The sequence below is a fragment of the Megascapheus bottae genome, chromosome 12 (assembly GCF_031878675.1).
Source record: "Megascapheus bottae isolate mThoBot1 chromosome 12, mThoBot2.hap1, whole genome shotgun sequence".
NCBI lineage: Eukaryota > Metazoa > Chordata > Mammalia > Rodentia > Geomyidae > Megascapheus > Megascapheus bottae.
Genome location: NC_143520.1, coordinates 6,773,084 through 6,794,048, shown reverse-complemented (window position 1 = coordinate 6,794,048; position 20,965 = coordinate 6,773,084). Strand labels below are relative to the sequence as shown.

General features: G+C 35.8%; 1 protein-coding gene across 2 annotated transcripts in view; it reads left to right on the top strand.

The window, feature by feature from the left end:
* Agps (alkylglycerone phosphate synthase) overlaps positions 1 to 20,965 on the top strand; it is a 101,880-nt gene that overhangs the window by 22,297 nt on the left and 58,618 nt on the right. For both annotated transcript variants that reach the window (XM_090342573.1, XM_090342574.1), the window contains exons 3-10: positions 3,595 to 3,685; positions 5,091 to 5,211; positions 5,384 to 5,458; positions 9,075 to 9,146; positions 11,006 to 11,085; positions 14,235 to 14,315; positions 17,863 to 17,988; positions 19,997 to 20,105. In XM_090342573.1, the coding sequence (XP_090198699.1) occupies positions 3,595 to 3,685; positions 5,091 to 5,211; positions 5,384 to 5,458; positions 9,075 to 9,146; positions 11,006 to 11,085; positions 14,235 to 14,315; positions 17,863 to 17,988; positions 19,997 to 20,105 (755 nt within the window). The remainder of the gene's footprint in view (positions 1 to 3,594; positions 3,686 to 5,090; positions 5,212 to 5,383; positions 5,459 to 9,074; positions 9,147 to 11,005; positions 11,086 to 14,234; positions 14,316 to 17,862; positions 17,989 to 19,996; positions 20,106 to 20,965) is intronic.

The window sequence follows — 20,965 nt, the reverse complement described above, 5'->3', positions numbered from 1 at the left end:
TGTAAGTGGCACTGCGGCTCAAGTGGTAGAGTGCTAGCTTTGAGCAGAAGAGAGTCTCAGGGGCACTGCCCAGGCTCAGAGTTTAAATCCCAGGATTGGCAAAAAAACAAACACTCAATATTAAAATGTTTCACAAACTTGAACTGGCAAACAAAACAGGATAATTAAGTGGATAAGAGGCTTTGTCACACAGGTAATTAATGAAATGTAATAATTTTTGCTTGTCTTGAGACTGTTGTTACCCAGTGGGGAGCACATAATATTTTTTTCCTTCATAATTAACATAGATACTTTAAAATTATTTTGTGTTAATTTTAATTTGAGTCATGTTTGAGTCAGTCATTAATTGCCACTTTTCTTTGATTATATATCACACTTTGTTCATGTCTTGTTATTTTGGAGTATATTTTAGTTGTTGTGATTGTGTGTTATATATACTTCTGTTATATTTCTCTAAGGAAGCTTTCTTTCTGGTATATATTTTCTCTCTCTCTCTCTCTTGAGCCTCAGCACCACTTCCAGCTTTTTTCTATGTGTGTGGTACCAAGGAATTGAACCTGGGTCTTTCTGCATGCCGTGCATGCTAAGCAAGCACTCTACCACTAGGCCAAACTCCCGGCCCATCTGGTATATATTTTCAAATCAAGCAATTACCTTGCCTGATTTCAAACTCCAAAATTTGTCCATCTGACATTCTGTTTTGATGAACAATAGAATTGTTTAGCTCTTAACTTTAATGGGTAGGGCCTCATTAAAATATTACATGTGTAATTGAGAATCAGCTAGAAATTTGGCCAGTGTTAAAGCTCTGACTCATATATGTGCTTTCTTCTCTCCTCCCCCCTCCCCCCTCCCCCTCCCTCCCCCTCCCCCTCCCCCCTCCCTCCCTCCCTCCCTCCCTCCCTCCCTCCCTCCCTCCCTCCCTCCCTTCCTTCCTTCCTTCCTTCCTTCCTTCCTTCCTTCCTTCCTTTTTCTTTCTTTCTGTTGGTTGTGGGGCTTTAACTCAGGGTCTAGGCACTGTCCCTGAGCCTCTTTGTGCTGGAGGCTAGCGCTCTCTACAACTTGGGCCACAGCTCCACTTCCAATACATGTGCTTTCTAGCTGCTGTTTTCAGTCCTCTTTCTCTGGATTCCTCAAGCTAGAACAAAGGTCAGCATTTTTGTTACCTTTTGTGGCAAGCTGGAGCATTCCTTCCAGTTAATATCCCTACAAAACAAAAATCCTAACCAAAATTAGAAACTAACATAATGCTTTCCTTCTTCCAAATGTAGTGTCCCTGGTTCTCCTATTAGTGTGTGTGTGTGTGTATGTATGTATGTATGTATGTATGTATTTATTTATTTTGCCAGTCCTGGGCTTGAGCTCAGGGCTTAAGCACTGTCCTTGGACTTTCTCAAGGCTAGAGCTCTACCACGTGAGACTCAGCACCACTTCTGGCTTTTTTCTATGTATGTGGTACCGAGGAATTGAACCCGGGTCTTCGTGCATGCTAGGCAAGCACTTTACCACTAGGCCAAACTCATGGCCCCTAGTATTTTTTATTATTATTATTATTATTATTACTATTATTGTTGTTTTGCCTTGCCTATTTTTTCATATATTTTTATGGTAATTAATAGAAGGGTTACGTTATATTCACCAGATAGAAGGTGCATTACTTCACAAACATTGATACCCTTTCTCATGACATGGTCCCCATTTCCCTCCTCCTCTCACCCCGTTCATCTTGATTTCTCCCCTTCCCTATCCAATTTCAAATAACCAATAAAATATATCAGATAACAAGGTGAAATATTGTAACAATATGAGATAACCAAGGGATAGCAAAAGAGATGAGAGATAACAGTACATTAAAGACAACAATCACTCATTTTATGGCTTTTGTTTCCTTATCCTGGAGGTCCTTACATTTAGTGTCATACTATTTGACCTTATGTCTCTAGATTTTGTTCTATTGTAAATCTCTGCTACAAGAGCCCAAGGTTTCTACTGATTTTGACAAATGAGGGAGACTCTTGGGCCTATGTTTCTTTGAGTCTGACTTATTTCACTTAATATGATTTTTTCTAAGTCTTTCCATTTCCTTACAAATGGGGCGATGACAGTAGCATAGAATTCCATTGTGTATAAATAACCACATCTTGTTGATCCACTCATCGACTGAGGGACATCTGGGTTGGTTCCATATCTTTGCTATGGCCAGTAGTGCTGCAATGAACATCATTGTGCTACTGGCTTTAGTATGTCCTTGTTTCTGGACGATTGGGTAAATGCCAAGTAGTGGAATTGCTGGATCATAGGGGGGGTTCTTTGTTTATTCTTCTGAGGAATTGCCATACTGTTTTCCATAGTGGTTGAACGAGCTTTTACTCCCACCAACAGTGTAGTAGTGATCCCTCCTGGCCACATCCCCTCCAGCATCTGTTGCTATTAGTTTTCTTGATCATGGCCATTCTAACTGGAGTGAGGTGGAATTTTAGAATTGTTTTGGTTTGCACTTTTTTTTTTTTTTTTGCCAGTCCTGGGCTTGCGCTCAGGGCCTGAGCACTGTCCTTGGACTTTCTCAAGGCTAGAGCTCTACCACTTGAGCCTCAGCACCACTTCCGGCTTTTTTTTTTCTAGTATGTGGTACCGAGGAATCAAACCCAGGTCTTCATGCATGCTAGGCAAGCACTTTAACCACTAGGCCAAACTCCCGGCCCCGATGGTTTGCACTTCTTTTATGGCCAGAGATGTCGAGCATTTCTTCAAGTGTCTATAGGCCAGTCTTATGTCCTTTTCAGAGAAGTCTTTAAGTCTTTGGCCCATCTTTTAATGGGATGATGGTTTCTTTGGAGGTTAGTTTTGGATTGATTCAATTTTTTGAGCTGTTGATATATTTTAGATATGAGGCCTTTGTCCGGTGTATGGTTAGTGAAGATCTTCTTCCACTCTGTAGGCTTTCTAGTTAGTTTGCTAACTATGTCCTTTGCCATACAGAAGCTCTGTAGTTTAATGCAATCCCACTTATCCAAACTTTCTTCTATTTGTTGTGTTTCTTGGTCCTTATTAAGAAAGTTTCAACCAGTGCCAAGGAGACCTAATGTATCTCCTATTCCTTCTTGTAAAGACTTCAGTGTATCCTCTCCCTCCCCCCCCCCCTCTCTCTCTCTCTCTCTCTCTCTCTCTCTCTCTCTCTGTATATATATACATTTTTTTTTTTAAACCAGCCCTGAGGCTTGAAATCTTTGCCTGGGGAGCATCCTTGAACTTCTTTTGCTCAAGGCTAGGATACTTCCACTTGAGCCACAGCACAGCACCTCTTCCAACTTTTTCAGTGATTTAATTGGAGATAAGGAGTTTCACAGACTTTCCTGCCCAGACTGACTTCAAACCACTGTCCTCAGTTCTCAGCCTCCTGAGTAGCTAGGATTACAGGTGTGAGCCACCAGTTGAGTTTATTGTTTGTTTTTTTGTCCTGAGATGGTAGTTATATGTGGAAGACAGTTGGGTTGCTAGGAGCTTTGTGACCATTTCAAGAAGCAGGACATACTTGGCTCTGATATTCCTAAGAAGATACGTTGCTGTAATAATTTTATCTTCCTTGTACCTTAGGTACCCTCTTAGTGGCATGGTTTTACCGTCTTTTAGAGAATGGATCCAAACCAACCTTGGAGCACATTGGGAACATAGAACTACCTCTAAAGTAAGCAGATAAAACATCACTCTGTGTGTGTGTGTGTGTGTGTGTGTGTGTGTGTGTGTGTGTGTGTGTGTATTGGTCATGGGGCTTGAACTCTTATGTTTGAATGCTCTTCAGCTCAAAGCTAGCTCTCTACTAGAGACACAGCGCCAATTCCAGTTTTCTGGTGGCTAGTTGGAGATTAGAGTCTTACAGGGACTTTTCATGCCCAGGCTGGCTTTGAACTGTGATCCTCAGATTTTAGCCTCCTGAGTAGCTAGGATTACAGGCTTTGAGCCACCGACAGGGAGTAGGGTGGTAGCCTTGAGCTGAAGAGCTCAGGGACAGTGCTGAGTTCAAGCCCTATGACCCACCAAAAAAAAAAAACAACTGAATTGGGTGTGGTGTCTTATGCCTATAATTTCAACATATAGGAAGTAGAAGTAGGAGATCAGGATATTGAGGCCAGCCTAGCTATAAAAAAAGAAGAAAAAATTCAAGTATACATACACGAAACTTTAAATATATCTAGCATTTCTTTACATTATTAACATTTTTGTTACTTACTTTGCTATACATAGGATTTTTCATATTGTTCCTGCTGAATATAAATTTATAAGCTATATCTTACACAATACTCACCATAGTCTATAATATATCAAAAAGTGTTGTTATTCAATTCAGTACTAGTTAGATTTATTTTAGTTTTTTTAAACTTAGATTAGGCTTACGAGAATTGTTTAGAAATAAGTTGTTTTATTCTTGTAAATAAATTAGACTGAGCAACTAATTTCTTACCCATTCAGAACTAAATTCTTTTACCTTTTGTTGTCTTTTTAAAATTCTTTTTCAAGTATTTGTGATTTGTTTTTTGTATTATTATTAGTTTTAGATACAGTTTTTTCCTACATTTGAGTATCTGTTACTTTTTAGTAACTGAAAATATTAATAGGTTTTTTATTTTTAGGATTCTTTTGGTCATTTCCCTTCTACTGTAGAACTCTACTGTTTAACTCACTGCTGTATCTCCATGCTTAGAAAAGTACCTGATTTGTAGATACTTTTATAGGTATTATATGTATGAATATACCCTAATTACCTTAAAAGATTGAGAATACAGAAATAACATGAAGTTATCATTAATGAATAGGAAAATGTATACAGTCTTCTTTGTCTGAATTGAATATTTGAGACTGTTATATTCCCTATTTTTGATTGTGGTGATTGCAAATACAAGTAAAGAGGACAATGACTTATAGGATATGATTAGCTGGACCATTTTTAATTTGCTACTTTCATAAACTTTGTTTCTGAATTTATTGCTTGGCAATTTTTTCTATGCTTCTATCTAACTTAGGATGTGAAAGAAGAAAATGTACATTTCAATTATTTTTACAAATAAGCAAAAATAAAAAAAAATATTTTCTAGGCATCCTTGAATCCTAGTGATGTACCTCCTTCTATTGTAAATGAAGATTTTCTTCATGAACTTAAAGAAACGGATATTTCATACTCACAAGAAGCAGATGACCGAGTATTTAGAGCTCATGGTAAGCCACTTTAGTACTGTTTACTTTTTTTTGTTTTGGAAAAGTTTAGGAAAGTTTCATATTCTTCTTTTCAGAGTGCAAAAGAGTTGTCATTTAACAAAGCAGTTTATCAATTTAAAATTTTCCTCTAATTTAAGATACTTCTGTATTTTTCTTTTAAATCACATAACAGGTCATTGTCTTCATGAAATATTTTTGCTCAGGGAAGGAATGCTTCAGCGAATTCCTGATATAGTTGTATGGCCAAGTAAGTTATTTTACCTACCTGCATCATTAATTTAGTATTATTAAATCGTAAATAAATTTAGTATTGGAAAAATGTGTTTTTAAACATATGAACTGTAAAGAAAAAAATGTCATGAACCTATTTTTTCATCTGATTCTCCTGAACTGCTTAAGGGTTGATTTTTATTGATGATTATTAACTAACTCTTCATTGTAAGTTGAAGTAATTCTATTTAGAAATTACTGACATCATTTCAGTTTGGAAGCTTAGTGAAATTACTATCTGTTGGGTATATTCCGATGTAGAAATTAATTGACATAGATGGTTACTGTAAATTAATAGCAACAATTTGAATTAAGTTATGGGCTAAAAAGCATGGTTAAATGGTAAAATAAGGTATTTGAAGATAGATTATTTGGATTATACACAGACACAGATGTGTTGAGGCTTAGGATAGAAGGTGGTAGGACTTTGTTTTATCTTTTTCATTGCTGTTCTTGTTTTAACTATTTCAGCCAATAGTAATAGTTTAAGGCAGAACAGGTCTATTTTTTTTTTTTTTTTTTTTTGCCAGACGTGGGCTTGAGTTCAGGGCCGGAGTACTGAGTACTGTCCTTGGGCTTTCCTCGAGGCTAGAGCTCTACCACTTGAGACTCAGCACCACTTCTGGCTTTTTTCTATGTATGTGGTACCAAGGAATCAAACCCGGGCCTTCATGCATACTAGGCAAGCACTCTACCACTAGGCCAAATTTCCAGTCCCAGGTCTATTGTTTTTTGCTGTCCATGGCTACATTTTTTTGAAAGTTCTATTGATTTTTTTGAAACTTGTTTTCTCTTTGAATTTTAGTTTTCAAAACATTGGCCTCATTCTTGGACTGTCAGATATTAGATAATATCCTTATCCTCTGCAAGGATTATTTGAAGGGAAAATTAAGCTTTCAATGGTTTTAGAGTGGAGATAAGATAAGGAAATTTCTAGAGCAAGAATAACAGAGATTAGTTTACTGATACCTAGTATCTGGAAGCATATTACATGTCTCCTGTCTGTCTCTAGTTATGAAATAATCCTTTTGTCTCTGCTAGTGTAACAATTTATTTGTAAGAAAGGAAAGGGATATATCAGATAGGAAAACAATGTTTTGTATAATTAATTTTAAGTAGCTTTAGGCTGCAACTGTACCAGGATTTGATACTATCTTACTAGAAAACATGGTCGCAAAGATTCATCAGTTTTCATTTCCTATAGAAACTTTAAATAGACCTCTTTAGGCACATCATGAAAAAACTTTTTTTTTTATTAAAGAATTTATTAACATTGATTTTTACATCATATTTTAAATGAGAAGTTTAACAAATAAGTGTTCAAGAAGGGAATCTCTATTTATAATCACTGGGACTTAGTATTTAGAACTTAATCAAAATTAGGCTAAGGATTTGTATATCATAGAAACATTAATTTTAGAAAATAAAACATTATGTCTATAGAGTCATAGGTTTTTATGTCTATATAGTTAATATTTCCATTACCATGTTCATAGCATTGGGTATGCAGATATTGACTCCTTACTCTTGTACTCTTTGGATTTAATAGCCACATATTAAGGATACCATGCACCTTTTGTTCCTTAGGTATTGACTTGGTCTCACTCAACATGATTTGCTCCCAGTACATCCACTTCCCTGCAAATGCCATTATTTTATCTTGTCTGTTGGATATGTAGAATTCCATTGTGTATATATACCACATTTTCTGTATCCATTCATCTGCATTAGGGCATCTGGATTGTTTCCATCGCCTGGCTATTGTGAATATTGCAGAGATGAACATAGCTAAGCAGATGTCCTTATCATATCTTGGGTTATGATGTTCAGGGTAGATGCCCAGAAGTGGTATGGCGGGATCATAGGGAAGGTCTACTTTCAGTTCTTTAAGGAACCTCCACACTGCTTTCCAGAGTGGCTGAACTAGTCTACATTCCCACCAGCAGTGCAGTAGGGTTTCTTTTTCTCCACAACCCTGCCAGCAACTGTCATTGTCTGAGTTCAAAATCTTGGCCATTCTTGTTGGGGTAAGGTGGTATCTTAGGGTTGTTTTTATTTGCATTTCCTTTATGACCATAGATGATGAACATTTTCTCATATGCTTTTCTGCCATTTTAATCTCTTCTTCTGATAGGTCTCTCTTTAGTTCCCTTGCCCATTTAGTGAATGGTTTATTGGGTTTTCGGGGGATTAGTTTCTTGAGTTCCCTGTAGATACTGGATATTAAGCATTTGTCAGATGTATTGTTGCTGAAGATCTTTTCCCAGTTGGTTGGCTGTCTCTCTACTTTTGCAGCTATATTTTTATCTGTACAGAAACTTTTTATTTTTAGATAGTCCCATTTATCGAGTCTCTCTCCAATCTGTTGTGACCCTGGGATTCTGTTCAGGAATCTTTTGCCTATGCCTATGAATTGCAGTGTCTCAAGTGGTAGAGTTCTAGCATTGAGGAAGTCCAGGGGCAGTGCCCAGGCCCTGCGTTCAAAGCCCAGGACTGGCAAAAAATAAAAGAAGACTAAGGAAGTGTGACAACTCAATTCAGTGTGTGATCTTAGAGTAGACTATGGTATAGGAAAGTGGACGTTCTGTACATTTTCTAATTGTTTTGTGTCAGTGTTAATCGCTTTGTTTTGATAAGACTGGGATTATGTAAGGTGGTAATGTATGTCTGAAATTATTATTATTCTCATCATTATTATTTTGTAGGTCATGGGGCTTGGAACTCTAGCTCTGGGTACTGTCCCTGGGCTCTTTAACTCAAAGCTACTGCCCTACCCTGGGCCTGGGCGTTGTCCCTGAGCTCTTCAGCTTAAGGATTCCACTCTACCCCTGGAGCCACAGCCTTACTTCATGTTTTCTAGTAGTTAATTGGAGATAAAAGTCATATTAAGTGAAGTAAGCCAGACTCAAAGGAATATAGGCCCAAAAGTCTCCCTCATTTGTCATAATCAGCAGAACCTTGGGTTCTTCTAGCAGGGATTTACAATAGAACAAAATCTAGAGACATTAGGCCAAATAGTATGACACTAAATGTAAGGACCTCCAGGATAAGGAAACAAAAGCCATGAAATGAGTGATTGTTGTCCTTAATGTACTATGTTATCTCTCATCTCTTTTGCTATCCCTTGTTACAAAAGTCTCACATTCTTTGTAGTCCTCGAATCTCAGCCTCTTGAGTAGCTAGGATGACACACATGAGCCACCACGCCTGACTGAACTTATTTAAACATAAAAAGTTGAACATAAAAAACTAGGAATCTGGGGCTAGGAGTTTAGCCTATTGGTAGAATACTTGCCTAGCATGCATGAAGACTCAGTTCGATTCCTAGGTAGCACATACATAGAAAAAAGCTGGAATTGGTGCTGAGGCTCAAGTGGTAGAGCTCTAGCCTTGAGAAAGTCCAAGGACAGTGCTCAGGCCAAGGACTGCCTCCCCCCCCAAATGCTAGGAATCTAACTAATACAGCTAGTTAATGTATTAATGTGTGATTAAGCAAATGTAAAGTTAAGATGTTGCGGAACTATAAATTCTTATTTTATAAGGTTACCAGTCAATATGCCTATCAATTCATTTTTCTTTTTTGTCTTCAACAGTGTGTCATGATGATGTAGTTAAGATCGTGAATCTAGCATGCAAATATAACCTTTGTATCATACCAATTGGTGGTAGGTATTGTGCTTTTCAAATTTTAATACGATATACATTATTGTATTTAAAATACTTGTATTTTAAACATTCTTGTATCTCTTGGAAACATTCTTGCACTTGTTTTTATTTTAAAAAATTGGTGTACCATTTTCATTTTTGTAATGGTAGATCTTCCTGAACTGTTTGAGACTTAGTTTATCCTTCACTGTGGCTCTGTTACAAGATCTTATTTGAAACTGAGGTTTGATCCTTAAATAACAAAATGTTATTTTCTGTTTTTTTTTTTTTTTTTAATGTGTGTGAATGTGGACAGATCCTGGGGCTTGAACTCAGAGCCTGGATGATGTCCTGAGCTTTTTTGCTCAAGGCTAGTACTCTACCACTTGAGGCACAGCTCCACTTCTGGCTTTTGTGGTACTTAAGAATATCACAGACTTTCCTGCTGGATTGGCTTCAAATTGTAATCCACCGATCTCAGCCTCCTTAGTATCTAGGATTATGTGCAGGAATTCTCAGTGCCTGGAATCATTTAATTTTTTAAAGATAAAATATAAATATATGCTCGAATTAGCATTGTACTCAGCTACTGTTTTGTATTTTTAAGTGGATTTGATGTTTTGATCTTTTATTGGTGATATTTTTAACTAACATAAACCAAACCAAAGGAAATTGCTTTCACTCAACAAATTGGTATTGATAGAATGAAAGAAAATAGAATATTAACAATTCCAGAAACTTGACTCCACTTTGGCTGGTACTATATATTGAATTCATGCATAGAAGGCACTATGCTGCTACTTACTGTAAAATACTGTATTTCATTTCCGATAATAAGACAAGCAAGTAATGGTTGCTGATCATAGGCATTTTGTTTGTAACTGGCATTCATTGTCTTGTGAAATTAATATGAACCATACAGGTCACTTCTATATTATCTTTATGATAAGTGGCATCTACATGCTTTCTCCCATGTAAAGTGTTTGTAAAGACTAATTATTATGTTTTCTGTAGGATAATACAGATCTAGCTAAGAATGTAAAGTATTCTTATTGGTACTAAGAAAATATTTTGCATTTGACAACAAAGAGAAAGCACCAATACTGTATATGGCTTAAATACTTATATGTATTGTACATTGTATTTAAAAATCACTTTTTGGGCCGGGAGTTTGGCCTAGTGGTAGAGTGCTTGCCTAGCATGCATGAAGACCCTAGTTCGATTCCTCAGTACCACATACATAGAAAAAAGCCGGAAGTGGTGCTGAGGCTCAAGTGGTAGAGCGCTAGCCTTGAGAAAGTCCAGGACCAGTGCTCCCACCCTGAGTACAAACCCAGGACTGTGCAAAAAAAAAAAAAAATCACTTTTCACCAATTAATATATGGCTTTAATCTAGACATTTTAACTGGTCTGTAACTATAATCTAGACATTTTAACTGGTTTCTAGTCTTACTTATTAAGCCTTTTCCTATGAGAATATAAGATACAGATGTAAATAGTAAATAAATCTCATGGCAGAAAGGAGTTAGTGGGTGTCTCCTGGTTTAGAATGAGTCTTTTCTTTTAGACTACCTTCCATAGAGATTATTAGCTTAGAACTTTTCTAATTATGTTTTTGGAGTTCTACAAATTGCTAGGGGCTTCACTTGAGTGTGTTATGACCAGGGGATGGAGCCATATAATATTGCATCATTATGGCATTCAGTGTAAGACAAAGGTAAGTTTGCTTTTAGTGTGTTAGCATTTGCAAATTTGTAAAGTAGAAATAGGTATCATTTCCTAGGGGGTTTATCTGTGTACTCACTATTAGAGATTTTCCCTTAAAACATAGTCAAAGTAAAATATTTAAACTTCAAGTTGTTATCTCCTGTTTTGGCAGGGGGAACAAGTGTTTCATATGGCCTGATGTGTCCTGCAGATGAGACAAGAACAATAATTTCTTTGGACACTTCACAAATGGTATATAATAATTTAAAATGTATTTGAAGATAGTTTTTGAAGGTAGCTTTTATAGTTTTGTATTTGGAAATTTGATTTATGGTTTGTCTCAGGTATCATTAAAAAAGACCAATTGTCAGGGCGCCAGTGGTTCACTCCTGTAATACTAGCTACTCAGGAGACTGAGATCTGAGGATCATGGTTCAAAGCCAGTCCACACATGAAAGTTCAAGAGACTCTTACCTCCAGTGAACCACCAGAAAACTGAAAATGACACTAGCTCAAGGTGGTAGAGTGATACACTTGAGCTGAAGAGCTCAGGGACAGCGCCCTGGCCCAGAATTCAAGCCCCACGACTGACAAAAAAAAAGACCTATTTTCTATTTTAAAAAATGTCTTTCAGCATTATATTTTAGTTTTGTCTTTTAAGTATTAAAAAGCTAAGTTCACTTACTCTGAAATACGGATATTATTAAATTAGAGTGTGATAATGAAATTTTGAGAAACGTGTTTGAAGATTGACACATGAATTAGATTTCTATTATTAAAAAAATTTCCAACAATTCCAAGTTGTATATGTGTAAAGAAAAGTATTAACATTTTCCATTAATTTTACCTAGCATTAAAATTACACATTGTCCTGAAATAACTGATTTTTCAGTGTTCCTCTAAATGCTCAAATAAATTTAATTTCCTTATTTATTGCAAGTTAATTTGAGTCATAAAAGCTTTTGGTTGTTTCTCTTAAATCCCTTTTCTTTTTTTCTGAAGGCTTCTTCAAGCTTTTTGGGTGTTACTTGTGAAGAAACTAGATTATTGATTGTATGGAATGACATCTTTTAAGTTTATTGCTTCTGTTTGCTGTTATTTAACTCTACTAAGGCTTGTATATAGTCTAGTTAGGTGTAATCATAGCTGCTTGATGTTTTGCTTTTCCAGTAGCAAAAATTTCTTCTGGTATGTGGTGATGTGTTTATAAAAATAATTTTTTTGGGGGGTAGGGAGGGTAATGGGTACCAAGACATGTGAAAGGGTATCAATGTATGTGAATTAATGCATCTTCTATCTGGCAAATATCATGTAACCCTTTTACTAATTACAATAAAAAATTTAAAAAAATATACCCCCCCCAAAATAAATAAAAATAATTTTTTTAAAATTTTAAATTGACATAATAATTAAGCATGTTTATGGAGTTATCAAAACAATGTTTTGATATTGTACCCTTGACTTTGAGATACTGTTTTTCAGTGTTTATAATATTAGGTGACCTGGTATATAATAGTTAGCTATGCCACTTTTGGATGATGCTAAAAACAAGTTCCAACGGCATCTGCCTTATTCTGCTGTCACGTTCCCTATCAGCCTTACGGTTTTAAGAAAGTTTCCTCATGAGACAGTTTGAAATAGCCTGTTTCGGAGTAGGCTTTGGAATGTATTAGATTTCTTGTTCTTTGTTATGTAAAAATTTACCTTTTAATGTGCTATCATGTGTAAGTAAAACATTAATGTGATAAAATATTGTTAAGATTAAATGAGATGATGTAAATGAAAATCTTGGCACTGCACAGGTTCTTAAAATTCTGTGATAGAATTTTAAATGCCATGTTTCAGTTATTTTGTAGAGAATCCTTGTATATCAGCTGTTTTATCTTTAACTACTTCAGATGTTATGGATTTGAGAGGATATTTAAATTGTACTTAAATCATATAGTAATATGAAGGTCCATGACTATAAATTTTTTATTTTATTAACTTGGATAATGACTGAAGTAGAGTAGCCTATGTGTTTTATTTGGAATTTTCTGGGAGTGCTCATGAAAGAGATTTTCTTCTTTGGACTCTCAGTCCTTTTCTTTCCCCCTTCGGTACTTGAGTTTGAACTCAGGGCCTTGCACTTACTAGACAAGTGTTCTACTACTTCAGCTCTGGTTTTGCTAATTATTTATTTTGCCAGTCCTGGGGCTTGAACTTGGGGCTTGAACTCAGGCCCTGAGCACTGTCCTTGGGCTTTCTCAAGGCTAGCACTCTACCACTTAAGCCACAGCACCACTTCCAGGTTTTTCTTTGTATGTGGTATCGAGGATTCAAACCCGGTCTTTGTGCATGGTGGGTAAGCACTCTACCACTAGGCTATACTCCCAGTCCATGGCATTTATATTGAGATACCTTAGCAGGTATATTTTTCCATCCATCATCCATTTTCAGTTTCCTCCCCTTTTGTTTCACTATGTGCATTTGAACTCAGTAGAGCCTTGTGCTCTCATTTGTTTTTTTTTTGTTAATTACTGTTACTCAGCCACGTAAGTCATGCTCTATTCTGACTTTTTAGAGATAGAGTCTTGAGAATTTGTCTGCGTTGGCTGGCTTTGAACTGTAGTCTGTCCTTAGGCTTCATTTTGAATTGTTAAGATTATAGGTGTGAGCCACTGGAGCCTGGCTCCAAGTTTAAATTTTCAAGTAGATACAATTGCTATGTTAATAACATTGCTGATAAGAGTTTACAGGCTTCATATATGCTATGTTTTTCATGGATAGCCTCTCATTATTTCCTTACAACAGCTCTGTGAATATGTATTATTACTGTCTACATTTTATAAGTAAATAAACACTTACGCCTATTCAAGATTTTTTAGTTTTAGTTTTAGTTTTTGATGGTCCTGGGGCTTGAACTTAGGGTTTGGGTACTATCCTTGAACTTTATTTATTTATTTTAATTACAGCTAGCATTCTACCACTTGAGCCACAACTCCATTTCCAGCTTCTTTTGGTGCTTTATGGGAGATAAGAGTTTCACAGAGTCTCTTGCCTGGGCTGTCTTCAAACCTTGTTCCTCAGATCTCAAGTCTCCTTAATAGCTAGGATTATAGACATGAGCCACTGATGCCAGGCATAGAATTTTTGACTAAGCTAAGAGTTTGAGATCAATTCAAATTATGCCTCCATAAAGACTTTTTAAATATACTTTAAATATACTGCCTTGAACGTTACGACGTGTTATATGTTAAGGGATTAGTGGAGCTCATTTCCCATGTTGGTGTGGATCATGAAACCTTTACTTGCTTAATAGTTTTCATCATTTGTTGCTGAAGATTTAAGGAAATGAAACATTTCCTGAGGAGATGTTTATAAATCATAGAGATAAACTTTTCGTTTTTCTTTTGTCACAGAATCGAATTCTGTGGGTAGATGAGAACAACCTGACAGCTCATGTAGAGGCTGGCATAACAGGACAAGACTTAGAAAGACAGGTACGACATCTCTCTTAAGGTTTAGAAAACTGCTCTGTATCTTGTTTGAATAAAGAACCTTTCACAGTACATTGTATTCACTCAATGAATTTATTTGGATTCTTTTTTTCTCTTTTCTTTTTAATCCTTCTTTCCCTCAACCCTTTCCCTCACCCTCTTACCTTCCCTTCCTCTGTCTTACTGGGATTTGAACTCAGGACTTCTTCACACTTGTTAGGCAAGTATTTTGCCACTTGAGCCACACTCCTGTCATTTGCTTTTAGTTTGTTTTTCAGATAGATATCATACTAACTGAAATCTCATGGACTTTCCTGTCAAGGCTGTCTGTGAACTTTGGTCTTCTGATCATAGTTTCCTGAGTAGCTAAGATTTTTAAGTGTGAGCCACTGTTCCTGGCTTGCATTGATTTTTAATGTATATAAGAAAAGTTATTAACATGTCAGTTCTGGACTTGGAATATTTTTTAAGTTTATTAAACTTTTGGCTACTTTATTAGTTAATAGTGTGGATGTATAATTCTATTTTTTTGTTTTTTCTTTCTAGTGTTAGCATCATCTTTTTGTTTTTTTTTTCAACTCTTACTGTAAACTAGCTTCTAGGGGTATGACTGAGCAAATCATTAACCTTTATGCCTCAGTTTCTTCTGTAAACTGGAAATAACCCTACTTCATGAAGTTTTTGTTAGGCTGGAATAAGTTAATATAAAATACTTAAAATTTCAATTCTATTAATTTTTTTTTTCTTGTGGGTCATGGGGCTTAAACTCTGGGCCAGGGTGCTGTCCTTGAGCTCTTCAGCTCAAGGCTATTGCCCTACCCCTGGAGCCACAGTCCCATTTCTCCTTTTCTAAAGATTAATTGGAGATAACAGTCTCATGGTATTTAGTGCCTGGGCTGGCTTTGAACCTTGATCCTCACTCAATTCCATTCTTTTTTTTTTTCCAGTCCTGGGACTTGAATTCTGGGCCTGAGCGCTCTCCTTGGGCTTTTTTCAAGGCTAGAACTCTAGCACTTGAGCCATAGCACCATTTTCAGCTTCTTCTTCTTCTTTTTTTTTTGGTCGTGGGGCTTGAACTCTGGGCCTGGGCATTGTCCCGGAGCTCTTCAGCTCAGGGTTACTGCTCTATCCCTTGAGCCACAGTGCCACTTCATTATCAGCTCTTTTATACGTATGTGGTACGGAGGAATCAAACCCAGGCCTTCGTGCATGCTAGGCAAGCACTCTTACCACTAGGTCAAACTCCTGGCCCCTATTCCATTAATTTTAATTGAGCATTATTTGCTTCATTTAGACACAACTGACCTTAAGTATTCTTTTTATATACTGTAGACTCTCGAATTTATGTCATTGTTATGGATATTTCTGAAATAGATTCCTATATCTAGTTTCCTAGTTGATCTCTTTACTTAGATGTCCAATAGACATTTCAAATTCAGCATTTTAAAACCTAGTATTTGGGGATAAAATTTCTAATTCCCTCCAAAATTTGCTTATTCTATAATTGCTTAATTCTCATTTGACAGAACTGAGTTCTTAGTGATCTTAGACAAAATCTGAATCATGTATTTTTTCTTACTTTGCGTTACTTCATAATAATTTAAATGAGGTATAATTATCGTATAATAAATAAGTAAAAAAATATATAATTTGGTAAGCTTGGGCATGTGAGTCGGGCCATGAAAGTATGAGCACCACCAGAAAATGACTATATCCACAAATGCCAAAAGTTTCCTCTTGTCTTTCTCATCCCTACTCAAAATCCTTATCTAACCCATGACAACTATTGGTTTTCTCAGTGTAGATGAATTTTAATTCCTATCGTTTTATTATAGTATAATCATGTAGTTCTCCTTTACAGAAGCAGTGTTTCCGGACATAATTATTTTGAGGTTCAACTTTACCATTTCATATAGTAGTAATTTTCTTTTATTGTTCAGTAGTATTCTGTCATATAGATAGAATTCTATCATTTATACATCTTTTCACTTGGTGATGCTTAATTTGATTATTTTCATTGTAAGACTGTCAAAGTAAAGCTGCAACCAGCAGTCATATACAAATCCATTTTGTACTGTAAATATAAATAAATATAAATATTTAGAAATGGGATATATTGGTAAAACAGAAAAAGTAACCTTCTTCCAAAAATGATTGTATTTTATATTACTCCCAGTATTGTTTGAGAGTTTCAGTTTCTTCATATCCTTGCTAATACTTGGACTGTTTAACCAAAGAAGCTTGAAGTGGAGGTGTGGTTCAAGCTGTAAGAGTGCCAGCCTTGAGCAAAAAAGCTAAAGGACAATACATAGGCCCTAAATTGAAGCCCTAGTACTGTTGTGCCCACACCAGATATACACCAAGCATACACACATACATACACAGTAGACTGAGGATAGAGCTCAGGAAGGAATGTGACAGTCCGGCAATACTCATTTTAACATAACTTGTTTGTGAATGGTTATTATCCTCCTAAACATAAATATCTTGGATGTTTACTAAAAAAACAAAATTCAGTAACAAAATCGGTGTTTTTCAAATCTTGCTTTTATAGAAACAATAACTAGAAATATGAATAATTTCCATTGCTGGTGTACAAGCCCTAACAAATTATATTTGACTTCACAGACTTTAAAATTTTAGATTACAACTTCCCTGTCATACTTAAATACACAGGTACAAGCAAAGCTGACATATATTCTACATCTCTGCATGGTTTACTTCAAAAAGTAGAAGCATTTGCTTCACTGGATGACTGTCAAAATGGTCAACACAGATTGATGGGCTTGAGTGCAGTAGACAGTAGGTATGCAGATGGTGGTGTCATACCATTTGACAGGAGGTAGTTGAGTCTTTAAAGTGATTTCAGTAGAATGGCTTTGGTAGTGTTTCACTAAAGGGCATCTATTCAACCTCAGGTGCTGTGCAGATGGCGCAGCCAAGCTAATATAGAAAAATGAGAAACAAGTGACTGTTTAATGTACAGGAATGCATGATCCACATCCCAAGTAAATGACAGTATTACATGCAGGAAACTTAGCCAGATGGCTGTACATTAAAACATATGACTCCTTGAGAGAATTAAGTACAGGCAATTTGCTCAGATTTCTGTAGACCTTCTGCATATTATATTAGGGTAGGGGGAACAAGAGATTAAGTGCTTTATTTATTGAAACTGTTCAGGTGAACTTGGCAGTTATTTAAGCGTAATCTAATCTACATACATATTGAAATTATCTCTTTGTAAAAAAAAATGTAGTAAGACAGGAGAGCTGGCTTTAAAATAAAATAATGTAAGGAGTAAACCTGTCTCTTAAATAATTGGAAAATACAGCTGTCTTTTGGCTCACATTTTAGTTTTATAGTTATCCACTAGGCAAAAATTGAAAAGAATTAGTAGTAGTTTGATAAAAGTTTTATTTTTTCTAAACAAATTTTTCACTCAAAATAACAATGACATGGAAATTTTGGTATGGGAGAATTTAACATGGTGAATGCTGTGCAAAGGGGACCATTTTCAACAGTAAGATGTTACATTTTTACTTTGCAGCTTAAAGAAAGTGGTTATTGTACAGGTCATGAACCAGACTCCCTGGAGTTCAGCACTATGGGAGGATGGATATCAACCCGGGCATCAGGCATGAAGAAGAATATCTATGGCAATATTGAGGACCTGGTAAATTTTTTTACTTATTGTATATTAATTGATTAGTAAGTACTGACTATTATAAAATGATTGAATGCCTTCAAAACTTAAGAGTTGGATTCAAAAGTATGCCCTTTCTGATTATAGTAGTACTGAATATATATAATAGAATCAATTAAAGAACACAGCTGTGGTCATTATTTAAGGATGTTCCTTCTCAGGTGACTGATATTTAAGCAATTAAATGACACAGCTGTGGTCATTATTCAAGGATGTGCCTTTTCAAATAACTAATATTTAAGCTTGTAAAGTTTTTACAAATATTTATGAAATACAAAACTCATTATTTAGTCCATTACATGATCTTATGATTACTGTGTGTTACATTAGATTTTACATTAATTTTGTCTGGAAATTTTTTTTTTAACTATTGGGCCAATTACAATTAATCTTTTAGGTAGTAAAATGATTTGTAAAGTTTACTGTGAATAAATTTTACTTTGACTTTTGCTTGTTTGCTAATGTGATGATAATATAACTGGGCACTCTAGTTACATATTTTTTGTTCCATTTGTAGCTTTTCCAGTGATTAACAGTGTTACACAAATCAGCTCGGCTTGTAAACATTAGTTTCCTTTTTTTGTTTTTGTAAAATAGAATGATAGTATTATCTGCAAAAAATTCTAAGAATAAAAGAACATAACTTAATACGAAAATGTATTAGTCTTCAGTGTCCCTTTGCTTCAGGGACACCTTTAGTATTTAGTAACTGTACACTCATTCATTCATCCATTTTTTTGTTTATGTATTTTTTTTTTTTTTTTTTTTTTTGCCAGTCGTGGGCTTGAGCTCAGGGCCTGAGCACTGTCCTTGGACTTTCTCAAGGCCAGAGCTCTACCACTTGAGCCTCAGCACCACTTCCGGCTTTTTTCTATGTATGTGGTACCGAGGAATCGAACCCCGGTCTTCATGCATGCTAGGCAAGCACTTTAACCACTAGGCCAAACTCCTGGCCCTATTTATGTATTTTTGAATCAGCACCTCTGTAGCTCATACCAGCTTCAGACTGAAAATTCTTTCTTAGCTTCTTGAGTACTAGGATTATAAACATGCCATTATACCTAACACTTAATTTGAATTTAAGACAACTTTATGAAACTCTTAATGCAATATTTCTAGCATTCTTCCTACTTAGTTTGGTTTTCAGTTCTAATGTTTCAACATTTTCATTACTGTCTGCTGATAGTAATAGCATATACTTTTTGATAAAGTATACCCAATTACGACTTCAATATTCTGTGAATTTTTTGAAAAAATTTATCTAATTTTATTCCTTTATTTTTATTGAGGACTTTAAAAATTATATTCTTTTTACATTAAAACAGACTAAATCCAGTTGTTAAGTATGGGATTAATATACTTATATGCACTTATAATGCACTTTGATCATATTCATATTCTCTGTTCTTTTTTTTTTTTTTTTTTTTTTTTTGCCAGTCCTGGGCTTGAGCTCAGGGCCTGAGCACTGTCCTTGGATTTTCTCAAGGCTAGAGCTCTACCACTTGAGCCTCAGCACCACTTCCAGCTTTTTGCTATGTATGTGGTACCGAGGAATCGAACCCGGGTCTTCGTGCATGCTAGGCAAGCACTTTAACCACTAGGCCAAACTCCCGGCCCTTCTCTGTTCTTTTGTCATCTTTGTACTTTCATATTTGCAATGCTGGGGTTTGTACTCAGGGGTTTGTGATTGTTATTCAGGTACTCCACCATTTGAGCCACGCCTCCAGCCTCTTGTGCTAGGTTTCTTTTGAGATAAGGTCTCAATTTTTCCACAGTGCTAGACTGTTCATTTGTTTTTTTTATCCCTCAAGGCTAATATTCTACCATTTGCGCCACCACCATACCTTAACTCCAGCCTTCTGACGGGCATCACAGCTTATTGGTTTAAAAGTCAATGTTTTATGTTAAAATACATTAATGTGTTTGTAAGCACACAAGCAAGTTGTTTAGAATTTATATCATGTATTGTGTTAAACAGGTGGTTCACATGAAAGTGGTCACACCTAGAGGCATAATAGAAAAAAGCTCCCAAGGACCTCGTATGTCAACAGGCCCTGATATCCATCACTTCATCATGGGATCTGAAGGTAAATAGTTATCACTGAAAATTTATTTTGAAAAGTAGGGGGTTAGTGGCTTAGTTATATGAGAATCTGTGATGTTATGATATCAGATCTTTTGAAGGAAAACATGTTTTATGCATTTAAGAAATAAGGAGCTTTTAAACTTTGAAAAGAAGTTTTAATTAGTATTTATTCTGAGAACATTTTATTAAAGTTCATTTTAGACTTTAAAAATATTTCTAGAGATAGTGTAGTCTTTTTGGGTTATATCATATTTTAGAATTTGAAATGAATTTTAAAAAGTTATTAGGGTTTGGGTCAGGAGTTTGGCCTAGTAGTAGAGTGCCTGCCTAGCATGCACGAAGACCCAGGTTCGATTCCTCGGTACCACATACATAGAAAAAGCCAGAAGTGGTGTGGTGGCTCAGGGTAGAACACTTGCCTTGAGGAAAGTCCAAGGACAGTGCTCAGGACCTGAAGTCAAGCCCAGGACTGGAAAAAAAAAAAGTTGTTAGGGTTTAAAATGATTTAAACTTCTATTCACTTAATTTTTTACATTGCAAGTGGTATCCTTGCTTGGTTACTTAAAATTCTGCAGATGAGAGAATGTTGTTCTTCATTTTGTCCAAAACGTATGATTCTTATACAGAGCATTAACCTTATTCCTTCTGTTTTGCAAAGTGTCATGTAGGCACAGTAGTGAATTTTATGCATAACATAAACCTGGGCTTCTTTTTCAGATTTTAGAATGATTGAAGACATCCCCTAAATTCAGAGTAATAAAATAGATACAAACAAGAAACTTTTTCTAAGTTAGCAAAAGACTACATTACTCATCCTGTAAAGTGGTCTGAGCTGGAAAAGATTTTGGAAGCATTTAGCTT